We start from the raw sequence: 13,437 nt of genomic DNA, 5'->3' as shown, positions 1-13,437 counted from the left end.
GGTCCGTTATACTTCCGGATGGCAATGTTGTGAACTCCTTGGCCAAGCGCATTCTATCCCCGTCCAGGGAAAGGAAAAACGAAGTGGTTATTCGTACTATCTACGACTACGAATTGGGTAGCCAAGGAAAAAATCCTTGTACCTAATCTCAGTTCAAGACAAAGAAAGAAAGTTTAAAAAAAAAAAAAAACAGTTATAGGGATATAGAAGACAGTAAGTGCCTCCCTGTTGAGGTCAAGATTCCCAGACAGAACGAGAGCAACAAAAACAACAAAAGAAAAGAGTTCAATAAGAAATACTAAAGTTTTCAAACTTCAAGTTTATTGAAAAACTCTGTAACATCTTTGCCCTAGGAATTTCAAATATATACATTGATTGATAAATACTTTTTTCACAATTTGAACTGACGTTAAGAAAAGTAACACACTCACACATACGCACGCACACACACACATTCATTCACAAACACTCTCTCTCTCTCTCTCTCTCTCTCTCTCTCTCTCTCTCTCTCTCTCTCTCTCTCTCGCTCTCTCTCTCTCTCTCTCTCTCTCTCCTCTTTATTTCTTTCTTTCTTTCACTCTTTTGTGGGAACAGTGCCGATTGATTCAACATCGATCAACAATGCCATATTATCTCTTCTATCCCCCTGTCAATTGTTCTTTCCATGTGGCTATGTGTTTGTTCTGGAATGGGATTATATGGTTTGGCCTGAGCCCACCATCCAAGCAATGATTGACTGATTGCAATATAACTAAGCATGCATGTGGTTGAATAAATTTTCTTTTAGATTATATAAAATTATGGACAGTAACACATAGATAAGCAATAATAGGCTAACGTATAAAAATATTAAGTTACTTTTGCACATGTGTATATAATTCAAGAAGCACATTTAACATTACTTTCTCTATTGAATGCTGAGTTTTGGTGTAATAATAAATCATGTACCTGGTATCTAGACTATGTAAAAGGAGAGAAGCAAATTATCTCACTGACAAAACTTTTGCACTACAATTATCTTGACTAGAAGAGGAATTTATCTAGCATCTTATATTCCCCTCCCCCCATCCCAACTCCTACGATTGTTTTACCTATCATTCTACCTCTTCTTTCTCTCTATCTTCCTTCCCTCTATTCTTCCCCTAGCTTGTATTGTTTGTTTGTTTTTTTTTTTTTTTAGAGTTTTAAAGCGCTTGTGACACATTTAGGTCTTTTCAGCACCAGTAAAAAGAAAGAAAATGAATTCTGAATCACAAGTAAAGATACCTCATAAAAAGCAAGGCAAAGAAGACTGGTTCAATGAACACATGTAGATTCCAAGAGCACACTGTCAGTATACTTATGGAGATAAAGATAAAGGGAGTAAATCTGACTCATGAATGAACAACACAAAACAAACGACGTTTCGGCCCTTGGCCTTTATCAAGTAAACACAGAATACATTATATATTTATATTAGATTGTCATAATAATATAAATATATACATTTGTAAATGTGTGTGTGCGTGTATGTGTGTATGTGCAATTGACTCATTTAGGCGCCTCTATTTATCAGTATACTTAGTTTGAGATCATCTAAAATTCTCATCCAGACACCAGCTCAGGATAACACTGAGAGGAATACACTCAAATGTTTACAGAATATTCCAAAACAGAAAACAAAACTAACAATACATAACAGAGATATGATTTACAAGGAAAACAAAATCATCTCCCAAGACTAATATTAAACATTTAACTGTTTCCCTCTCAGCTAAGGACTCTGACAAGGATCAGGACTAAGTAATTCCATTCCAAGACAAAGACAGAAAGCAACTCAGATAACAGACATACAGGGATAGAAGACCTAAAGCCCACCATTCCCCTTCCTTATTCTCAAAGCTGAATGGTGAAAACATGTAAAAGAGACAAATGCTCAGTCAGCCACAACACCAAATTGGAAGTCAAAGTGATTCCGTCTCATTACCTCCATGTGCAAACATCAAACATGATTTTCTCACATTGAAAATTTTTGTTTTTTTAAAACCCAAACTTTTTATGCCAACAGAATCAACAACTCTGTATTAAAGAGTTAATTTCAGACGGAGGCACAGTGACAACAACTCACTCACAGAAACCGCTCCTAAGTCAACACATCTCTGGAAGTTAACATCAATAGTGACCATTGTACACAGGAGATGCATCTACTCCAGTGTGAGATCCAACTTGTGGATAAATATGAAGGGAATCTACCTGAACACAGGCCCAAACACTAAAACATTCCTTTCATTTTGTCTTACTTTTCTTAAAACCCTTAGCATTATCAAAATCTGCACCAGATTTTCTTTTTCTATCAGATGGATCATCCATCCACTGAGATTGCTCCTCTTCTTCATCTCCAAAACCAGCTTCTTCATCCATATAACTGTAGTCGCCCTCATTATAAAAACTAACTTCATCCTCATAACCATCTTCATAATCACCATCTGAGATTGAGGCCCTGTCCTCATCACCATCACAATTCTCCAGTTCATAAACTATCTCACATAATTTATTCAACGGTTGAAATTTTTCTAGTGGGGGACCTTTTAATAAATTACATTGCGCAGTACTTGTATTAGTCTCAACTGTCTCCTGCATCAAAGAATCTGTTTTACTTTTTATTCCCATGGTCTGGACTTTTGCACCACCGGCATTACTGCCAAATTTCAATAAATTAGTCTTGGCACCCCTACCAGCGACCGATTTAGAATTCATAGCGTTGTCTGCTTGAATATAATCTTCAACTTGATTATCAAAATCAGCAACTTCCTGTGGTGGTATCAAATCGTATAGCTCAGATTTTCCACCCAGTTTTAAACAATCATTGACAATCATTGCTGCCGTGAAATTTTTCATTACCAATACTCTTTTGTTTTTCTGTATGCCACGAGTGCTGGCTCTCATGCCAAGCCTTTCGGCTTCTCTAAAAATTTTACCTCGCTCACTTGCAAACGGACAAGGTAAGTATAAATCTGAGTGAAATGGAGACTTGTTGTAGGCCATAACAAGATCGCAATTGCTCACTTTTGAGCTGTCTGTGAGTTTGCTGATGTTAGAGGGACCTGCAGCTTTCTTGAAGCCCATTTCAGATTTTGAAGACAGCAACTCACTGGATGAAATGGGCTCTTGGATACCATCTTCTCTCCTACCAATCCCTCCTCCACTCCAACCCATCTTTGCTAATAGTTGATGGCCCTTGTTTGATTTTTCTAACCCTTTGGTTTCGGTTTGTCCGATTGTTTGTTTAGATCTAGGTAAGTAGGGCATTACATGACTTGCATATACATATTTCTCTTCCCGCATTAGTTTCTGTGTCCGGATTGTCCAATGACATTTCCTCAGAACCTGAAGACAATTCTTGGAACACTCAGCCATTGGATTAACAATGGAGTGACCAGTTCTATTTTGAACCCCTCCAATTACTTTACGATTAATTTTAAGATAACTGTATCTGATTTTTTTATCTGAACTGAGAGTCTGCATTGTAACTAATCTTTTTTGACATAACTCTGCACTTTGTTTAATGGTATCAGGACGGTGTGTATCTACAGACTGCAAAATACAGAAATCGTCGAGTCTCACTGGCTTTGGAATCTTAGCTGTTATCTTTCCATTCACATCCTTTTGCCAAGTATCCAAGACAACTTTGTCATTGGTATCTAAACCTGTGCTGTTCTTATTAAATGGCTTTTGTGAGGCATACAAGAAATCATCTTCCAAGCACAGATAAGGCATGGAGATTTTCCTTAAAACAGATTGGGAAATATAACCAGCAGGGTCTTCTGGAAGTTTATTCCAAGAAACCAAAACAACTTTTTCCTCCATCACCATAGAATATTTGTCCTTACAGATGGAAGAATTACCTGTTCCAATGTCTTTAATTTCCAAGCGGATACCCGAGACATTTGCAAGGAGTTGTAAAATGACCGCAGGATTATTGGTCTCTTTGAAAGGCAGCGTGACATACATGTGGCCGAGCTGACGGACCATTTTCAACATTGGATGCTCTTCACATCTCCAAGCGATGTAAGAATCAAAACTTTTAACTTTAAAATCATCGGTCAACAGACTTGGATTAGAAGCTTTTGTTGATAATGTTGGTGCCTTGTCCTGGGGTGATTTTTGGACTGTATTTTTCTGTTGCTTGGACTGTGAATAAATTTTGAATTAAAACAAATCAATTGATAAAATAAATGTTACATGAGAATGATGAAAAAAAAATTGGTAAAATTTGTGACGCAAGTCACCAAGCAACAAATGCTACAAAGCTGCAACATATATCTGTCATCTGCATTTTTTTGCCAAATTGGGACCTAAAATTTGCCAAAATTTGCCCCAAAAAACCCCAAAATTTGCCAAGAAATTTGCCAAAAAGACCAAAATTTGCCAAAAAATTTGCCGCACTTTGGGTCCTTATTTGAAGATTTTTTGACGAAACAATCCATGACTGAAGTTGGAAGTGTAAGTGACTCGATTTATTTGACTTGAGAAATGAAATGACTGTGAATAGCGTTGTTACAAAGATTTTAAAGGATCATTATCCGTAGAGAGTAGCTTCCCTTGGTTTGGGACCAGGCAAAGCTGCAACATTTCTCAAGTTTCGCACTTTTTTTTTCGTTATTTTGTTTTTGCTTCTTATTTTTCCCAAAATTTGCCATGCGATTTGCCAATTTTCCCAAAATTTGCCACGATTTGCCAATTTTGGGAAATTTGCCAAAATTTGCGGATCGCCTTGATATTTGCGGCCGCAAAAAATGCAGATGTCAGATATATCATTAACAATTGGAAATAACTATTTTTAAAACTTTATTTTAACCTTGGAGAAAAAAAATTGAATGAGATATAATAGCAATAAAACATATTTGTACCAGTCCAATCGGGAGTCCCTGCAGATTTAGGTGCAACTGGCAAGAAGAGAATACCATACAAGCTAATATTACAGTTACATATATATATTTGAAAAAAGCTAATCTTTTTTAATTATGCCATTTAACAATATACAAATTAAATTATTTAGATATCCAAAACATGCTATTTAAGAGATTTACTGATAAAATTAGTTGGAAGGAGAAGAATTCACGAGATGAGTTTTCATGTACTTTTTGAATGTCATCTTTGATGAAACATCTTTTTTCTTATATCTAATGGGAGTGAGTTCCTGATACAATTTGGACTGCATGAGAAAATGTACTCTCTGTGCAGTATATGTTTTGGACTACTTTTTAAGTAAATTAAGAGGGAAATGATCATTGGATCTCAGGCATCGAGGAGGATCATAAAGATATAAAAGTAATATAAATAAACTGTAACCTGTAACAGTAACCAGAAGAGAACACATTCCCTTACTGCCTGAGAGAGAGAGAGAGAGAGAGAGAGAGAGAGAGAGAGAGAGAGAGAGAGAGAGAGAGAGAGAGAGAGGAGGAGGAGAGGAGAGAGAGAGAGAGAGAGAGGAGAGGAGGAGAGAGAGAGAGAGAAAGAGTGAGAGAGAGAGACAGAGAGATGGGGGAGAGACAGAGAGAGAGAGACAGAGAGAGAGAGAGAGAGTGAGAGAGACAGACAGATTGAGAGAGAGAGAGACAGAGAGAGGAGAGGACAGAGAGGAGAGAGAGAGAAGAGAGAGAAAGAGAGAGAGAGAGAGTGAGAGAGACAGACAGAGATTGAGAGAGAGAGAGACAGAGAGTGAGAGAGAGAGAGAGAAAGAAAGAGAGAGAAAGAGAGAGAGAGAGAGAGTGAGAGAGACAGACAGAGATTGAGAGAGAGAGAGACAGAGTGAGAGAGAGAGAGAGAAAGAGATAGAGAGAGAGAGAGAGATAGATAGAGAGAGAGAGAGAGAGAGAGAGAGAGAGAGAGAGAGAGTGGCAGTGGTAAAACAATTACTTACAGTGCCAGAAACAAAAGGAGTATTGGAGGTATCAAGTGTCAGACCACCCTCATTATCCAACACAAGGCGCAAATGAGGTTGAGCAAGTTTTTCCAAAACAATAGATGCCAACTTTTTCTTCGCTTCGAGTGGGGGGGTTCCAGGGGTAATGACAGTAGACACCAGATTGACATCATTGACAAAAATCTGGCAAGTAAATTCCTTAAATCCCTCAGAGTTAATTGAGGACTTGCTAACTGATCTAATTCTCTGATTGGCCCCAGCGGCACATCTTTGCAAGGTAGCAAATGGATTTAAGGAACCTTTGTCCATCTTGGAGTAAAAGTGTGCCAGATCTAGAATAGGTTTGAGTTCCTTTGAGTTTTCCAGGATCACATCATCATCCTTTGCATCTGGTGGTGGGTCCTAAAAGAAATAAAAAGTTTTTAAAACAGAGTTTGATGAAAAATGTTATCTTTCTTTTTAAAAAAGGAAGGAATATAATTTTTTTTTGTTAAACAAAAAAAAACTTTAGCTTTTATATAGAAAAATATCCACTAAACATACTCAAAGAGTTTACAAGGGGTCCCGAGCCAAAAGCAAAACACTTAACATGTAGGACGAGCTGTGAGACGATTTTATAATAATTTTTTGGACAAAGACAATGCTATTACCGGCCGATTACACATTTTACATCGGAGTATAGTGAAAGAATGTGAGTAAAGAGCCTTGTCCAAGGATTCAACTATGCACGACTCAGAGCAGGACTTGAACCCAGGACCTTCCAATCCGAAGGTGTCATACCACTAGACCACAGAGCCACAGAAATACCTTTGTAAGATCAATTCTAAGTAAAAGACAATATTTTGCCTTACCATACAATGCAATCCCTCTATAACGACATCGTCAGGGCAAGAAAAGAAAACTCTTTATGGAGTTATCACTATACCACAGCAACTAATAATGGGGCAGAGGCAAATTCTTGAATATGACTGTCTTTTTCCAGCTAACATAGTTGCAGTTTCAACCAAAACAGACTACCTTGAAAAAAATGCCAAAGTTGAGACCTTAGATAAGGGTTTTTTCTCACCTTCTCTCACTGTACTCATGTAAAATGAGTACCTGGTCGGTAACAGTGTTGCTGCTATAAAAAAGGCAATAGTGTCTTACAGGTATCATGACTCATCTAACATGTTTAGTGTGGTTGTTGTCTTGAGACTCTTTGTAAAGTGCTTTGAGCACATATAGTGGATATTGCACAAAAGAAAAGCTCAAGTTGTTTTGGGGTTGTTTCTTTAACTTGGAGTTGCACTTAGTTTGAAACGAAGTGCATCAAGGCTTGTTCCTAACACTTAATGTGCTTAAACTTAAATCCTGACCCTCTGGGGAAAATGGTGATATAAATTTGCATTCCTCATGTCTTCACCGAATACCTCATCAAAACTTTTTTTCAAAATCGGATTAATGGTGATTTTTTCCCCATCACCTGGTATATGATTTGTGGCCAACCGGAATAGATAGTATTACCAATCAACAAATTAATGTGGTATCAAGGACACGTCTAGTACTCTAATACCACTATGTATTTTTACATCATCTAACCCAAAACTACATCCTTCAATTTGTTGTGAACAGATTGTCAATTTGGCATTTCTAACTGGGTTTGGAATCTTGACAAAAAAAGTTTCTTTCCCTTTAAATGTTACCAATTTGGCAAATAAATCTACACTACGTTTCACCCACTGGCAAAAAAGAAGTGAAATTTTTATTAAATCCTGACACTAATTAATGGCAGCATGATAAGAAAATAAACATTTTTTTCAACTTTTATATATATATTTTTTTTTTCATCTCCCCAAGCATGACTTAGTGATAGTGTCTTAGCTTAACGAGAATTTCACCTGATCTTGCTTAATGTAAGGGTGAAAATTGGTATTTATATTTTTTTGTAAATAGCCTTCTTATTTAATAATTAGAAGTAAGTGCAAAGGAAAAAATGCCAAACCCAATTATTCCATGCCATTAGCTTTAAAAAAACACCCAAGTTTTGTTTTGTTTTTTTTTCAATTTGGCACTAAAACCTTCAATTTCCTTGGGACAAATGGGTGAAACAGCTCCTGTTTCATCATGCACTCTGCTTACTTGAGATTAATTAATAATATCAAACTTTTGCAAATATGCAATGAATAAAGAAGAAATAATATAAATAGTCAAAAGTAAGTAGCAGGCAAATGTAAATAAAGATCTGAAAAAGTGTGTATGAAGCAAGCTATGTATGAAGCAAGCCAGACAAAGCAGTAAAGAAAAATACAAGAATCAAATAATCCCCCAAAATCAGTCTACCTCGAGTGGGGATCAAACCTCAGACCTGATTGTCAGTCACACGTGCTCGTGCTACCATTACACCATAAGGTTACCCAATAGTTGGGACGATGCAAGGTCAGGATAAACTCCTGAAGAGCCCCAAATAAATTTGGAAACTAAGACTAAGATTAATATTCTGTCACTATATATCATATAAAAGTATTAATCAGATCCAGGTATTTTACTCAGGTAGTAAAGTACAAGAAGAAAGTTTATGAATATTATTGAATATTCATTGTTTAACATCACAATTGTTTTAAAAAGACGTGAGACAGTGGTGAATCGAGAAAACAAAAGCAAAATAGTGTGACAAGGGGGTTTTAACCTGAACTAATATTCCATAATCATGATCTACAAAAGTTATTCTATGCTGCATTCTGGTATAAATATATAGAGGTTTTCAATTCATTACTTGAAGGATAGAAAGTAGGGTTACAGTCCCGTCGCCTAAATACGGAGTTGAGGAGGTTGGATTTAGGATTATGAAGAGCGATGCGGTTGAGCAGTTGAGTGATGAATCACAACACAATGGTGATGAGCACTTGGGTCTCTAAACTCTACATAGCATATTAATATCACGATTGAGCTGTTTTAGCTTCTTTGGTATATACTAATTTATTTTTAATTTGATGACAATTTTCTTAAAAGGGCTGTAGTAGTAGTAGTAGTAGTAGTAGTAGTAGTAGTAGTAGTAGTAGTAGTAGTAGTAGTAGTAGTAGTAGTAGTAGTAGTAGTAGTAGTAGTAGTAGTAGTAGTAGTAGTAGTAGTAGTAGTAGTAGTAGTAGTAGTAGTAGTAGTAGTAGTAGTAGTAGTAGTAATAGTAGTAGAAGATTTGTGCGGTAATGTGGTCTTGTGGTATGACACTCGCTTTAGGATCGGATGGTCCTGGGTTCGAGCCTCACTCAGCGCATAGTTGAGTCCTTGGAAAAGTCTCTTTACTCACATTCTCTCACCATACTCAGATGTAAAATGAGTACCTGACTGTTAACAACGTTGTCTCTATCGGAAAAATTCTTAATATCGCCTAACAGGCACCATGTCTTGTTCTACGTGTTACGTATTGCTCTTGGTCAGGGACCCCTTGTAAAGCACTTTGAGCATGTTTAGTGTATATTGCGCTATAAAACAGCTCAATTTTTTAAACTGTAGTAATAGTAATAGTAGTAGTAGTAGTAATTTTTCTAATGTGTTCAAAGCTTTTTGCAAGTAGTCCCAAGCCACAACACTTAACACTTAAGCTATAACGCTTGTAAGGCACTATTGTAATTTTATCAGCCAGGTACTCATTTTACAGCTGGCTGCAGTCAGAGGATGCGAGTAAAGAGGGGGGTTTTTTGGACTCTGGTAGTGCAAAGCGGGGATCTACCAGTCCGAAGAGAAGTCTCATACTACAAGCTCACGATGCCACAGAACAGGAGGGTCACATTCATGAATAAATTCAACTCACTTGGTCAGGATTTGGATCATTTCCCTCTAGGGCTGAACTTGTATTCCTGGGGTCTAGGACTTCATTCAGACCCGGAGGAACCAAACCTCCTTGCTCGCTGTTTTGATCCTTATCATCATTCCCAGAAGCCTCAGTGGTGGTAGGAATGTTTTTGATGAATTCAAATAGGGGTTGAGGTTTATAGCAAGATTCTAAATGTTTACAATTAAGAGTATTGCTAACAACATCTTTGCCTTTAGTCTTCGCTCCAGCATCCGATGGGACAAAATTTGAAGACAATTCGGATTTCATGGCATTTTTCACAGCATTTTTATGTTTTTTCTTCTTCAGAGCAGACTTTGATTTCTCTCTTGGAACCCCTTGATTAGGATGTCCTTTCTTTGCAGGAATTACGCTCAGAGCATTACTATCTATCATGCTTTCCTTCAAGTTAGCTTTTCTAGGGAATGCAGGACCCTTTCCTTTACTATTTCTTTGTCTATATGCGCCTACATCATACTGACCCTGTCTTCCATAGGAGCCAAAACCATGGTACTGATCTTGGTCATATGATGAAAATGAGCCTTGTCGTCGAGCTTTGCTACGGGAGGAAAAACCTGTCCTTTGTTGACCTTGGTCATAATATGAATATGAATTCTGCTGGCTGTCTTGTTCTTGACTGTAATCATACGGAATCTCAATATTTTGTTTATCATAGTAGGAAGAGGCAGCAGCTGCTGCTGAACTTTGTGCAAATTGGTAGGATGTGTCTTCCATTTCAAACATGGCTCTTCTTATGCTGTCCTCCAACCCGACACTTCTAGATCTCATTTCCTGGATAATTTTTGGAGGATAATTACATGACCAGCCTAGAGCCGTGTCCACAAAGCAATTTGAAAGGTGCATAAGATGGTCTTTGTAATCGTTGCTATCATGAACATTGATGTTCTTTTCAAGAAATGATTTCCTCAATCGCCACACTGTATCCAATTCAGTTCCACCTCTGAGAGAGTCAATCATGATACTCTTGAGGTTAGCCATGTCTGTAATTTATGTCCTCTTCTGAAACAAAGAATTTGATGTTGGAAATAGAATGGATAAAGTGGGTGACAATAAATAAAAATGGGATACATACACTTAAATAAGATTCATTCTTGAAATAAATTTAGTAAAGACAAGGTGTGCTACTCTTTTCTCCTCTCAATACATATTACAGTTCAGACGGAAATATAGAACAAGTCAGGACCAGGCCGATTTGTTCAAAATTACTGTGTTGTATATTTTACAAAGAATATAAAGAAAAATATATAAAAGAGAGGTAAGCATGAGTATTTTGATAAGGTCTCATTATAATGAGGTGTAGCGTTTAGTGTGTCTTGTCTATAAAAATATCTGCAAATCTGGTACCTAAATCCTCTCCTCACTTTATCTCACTAGCACCTTTCTCTCATCCCATCCTCCCAACCCCCAATCGCATGGTTGACTTGAATATGTGTGATGATATCAGCCTCAGACCATCACTGCCTCTCTGGTCTTACACTGGTACTGGTACACATTAGAATTTAAGTGAGGCATCGCGTGTGAAAGGCACTAGTTATACTTGCTTCACGAACTCCCCTCCACACTACTGTTAACTTTATTGATCTTCTTTGTTTCTATAATTTGTTCATTCTAACCACTATTTTGGGGGTATTGATGTTATTGGGGGGTTTGCTTATTTCGCAGATAAATCCTAGGTGTTGTCGTCCCTCGAACACCGCTAACCTACTATTTTCCTGTCTTCCTCATGTAAAATAATATAGTTTATTATAACACTTCCACAAAACTAGGTCCTACAACATGTCCTTATCAGAGATCGAAATAACAATCAAAACAATGAAGCAAAACTGGTGGAAAATTACCAAGCACATATATATATATGAACATAAAGATGTCATTGCGGATAGAGAGCTCAGTGGTTTAGCCCTTTCCTTTTCGCTGCACTGGTTCCAATCCGCTCCCTTTTTTTCAAATGCTGTTAATTGTTTTCCCTTTTGTTTTTATACTGAGCTAAAGTTCTTTAATTAATTGAATTTATTTTTTATCCGATTATCATCCAACCTTTATTTATATATTTTGCTTTAATTACGTTCTAGGGATTTTTTCTCTCTCAATATTTACTATTATTATCAATGTTCTTCTATTATTACAATTGACTTTAATCGCACATAGGTTAATCGCACACTTCGGTTATATGCTCCACATTCCCAAAAAATGAAATTTCTTTTATACAGTCATTCCGCTTAATCGCACACCTTCTCCGCTTAATCGCTACACCATCATTCCATCTTGATTGGAGAAAAATATCTTAACATTATAAGAGTAACACAACAAAGTTGTGTGTGTGTGTGTTTTAGCAATGATCGCGTGCGTGCATGTTTGTGGGTGTGAAGTTTCTGTCATCAGATGATAGTAAATAGAACTACCCCTTAAAAACACTGAAAATGTTGACATGGTGGACAAACAAAGCTGCTTCATCCACTTACTCACACACCTTCTCTGCTTAAAAGCTACACCATCATTCCATATTGATTGGAGAAAAATATCTAAATGTTATAAGAGTAACAATAAAATTGTGCGTGGTTTTACAGATGTTCGCGTGTGTGCATGTATGTGGGAGTGAAGTTTTCTGTCATCAGATAATAGTAAATAGTACCGATAAAAAACACTGAAAAAGATGACATGGTAGACAAAGAAAGCTGCTTCATCCCCGAAAAATGCTTCACAGATAAGGTACTAACATTGGCGAGATTGGAGACAAGGGTTTTTATAAAAATAAAAAACTTGCACAGAGCAGAAAGCAATCAAATTCAAAGCTTCACGATCCCCCCCCCCCCCCCTTCCCGCTTTAATAATTTAATAAGGCCATCGTCTTGAACATGAATGAATGAAGAGGCAATATTGTGCAAATGTATTAATCTACTATCCCTCGACTAATTTGTTGTTTGTATCTATAATTTTCTTGATATTTTATTAACTTTACTTTATTTCTGTGTGCATTGCGAAATTATCATCATACTCTCGAAAGTGAGTATGTTAAAAAGAGCAGTTTTTTTTTTTTAAAAGGCAGACACTTCTAGGCTTTAATCGTCCATCGTTATTCACTCACAGACGTGTCTACATATAATCACAGCATAATGTGATATCTCTACCTTTAATAACAAACGGTTCCTGAGTTGTTAACATTTTGCTGTTAAAAATTATACTGTGATCCCATGCCCATTCTCAAGCAGTAAGTCACTGGGAAAGTGACGGTTTCAGTTTCAGTTTATCTGAATCTGATGAATGTCTGCAATGTCTGGAGTCTACCCTGGCCCTGACTCTAACAAATACGACTGCGGACTTGCATAAATAGATAGCAGAGCCTGATAATGATGTGAGCAATCAATACAGTATCAAAATCAATGTATTTTAGAGATCCAAATCCAACCCTTCAATCACCACCATCACCATGTCACTGTCTTGTAACAGAATAAAGTCTGAGTCTGATCCCCGACAGTTTTTTTTTTTTTTTTTTCAATAAGTCTAATAAGTGTCAAACATTACTTTGTATGAATTTTTTTTAATGTTTTAAAAGAAAACTACTTACGTGCACACACAATAGTGCAAATAAGCACACGATGGATATTTTCTGTAAATGAATTTAGGCTATTTTGCAAGCAAGTAATTTTGTCTGCTGTCTCCCGTGCATCGCTCAAGATCGTAGGACTTTCGCTTTATGAGGTGT

General features: G+C 36.9%; 1 protein-coding gene across 1 annotated transcript; it reads right to left on the bottom strand.

Annotated features, from left to right (window-relative positions):
* Nucleotides 1–299: 299 nt before the first annotated feature.
* Nucleotides 300–13,437, bottom strand: LOC144979728 (uncharacterized). Its single transcript, XM_078926684.1, has 4 exons — nucleotides 13,300–13,437; nucleotides 9,693–10,733; nucleotides 5,903–6,307; nucleotides 300–4,170 (listed from the first exon to the last, which is right to left on the bottom strand). The coding sequence occupies exons 2-4, from the start codon at nucleotides 10,710–10,712 to the stop codon at nucleotides 2,266–2,268; spliced, it is 3,330 nt and encodes a 1,109-aa protein (XP_078782810.1). The 5' UTR covers nucleotides 10,713–10,733; nucleotides 13,300–13,437; the 3' UTR covers nucleotides 300–2,265.

This window comes from Berghia stephanieae, chromosome 9 (genome assembly GCF_034508935.2).
Source record: "Berghia stephanieae isolate SIO BIC M18660-M18661 chromosome 9, UCSD_Bste_1.3, whole genome shotgun sequence".
In the NCBI taxonomy this organism is placed as follows: Eukaryota; Metazoa; Mollusca; class Gastropoda; order Nudibranchia; family Aeolidiidae; genus Berghia; species Berghia stephanieae.
Note: the sequence above shows the minus strand (reverse complement) of the source record. Positions and strands in the feature narration are given on the sequence as shown.

What these genes read in the sequence shown, in the direction of transcription:
- LOC144979728 (XM_078926684.1), bottom strand. Translation starts at nt 10,712, where the DNA reads ATGGCTAACCTCAAGAGTATCATGATTGACTCTCTCAGAGGTGGAACT. An exon ending in ATGATCCAAATCCTGACCAA is followed by an intron (nt 6,308 to 9,692) that starts GTGAGTTGAATT and finishes TATTTCTTTTAG; the next exon opens with GACCCACCACCAGATGCAAA. An exon ending in CTCCTTTTGTTTCTGGCACT is followed by an intron (nt 4,171 to 5,902) that starts GTAAGTAATTGT and finishes ATTTATTCACAG; the next exon opens with TCCAAGCAACAGAAAAATAC.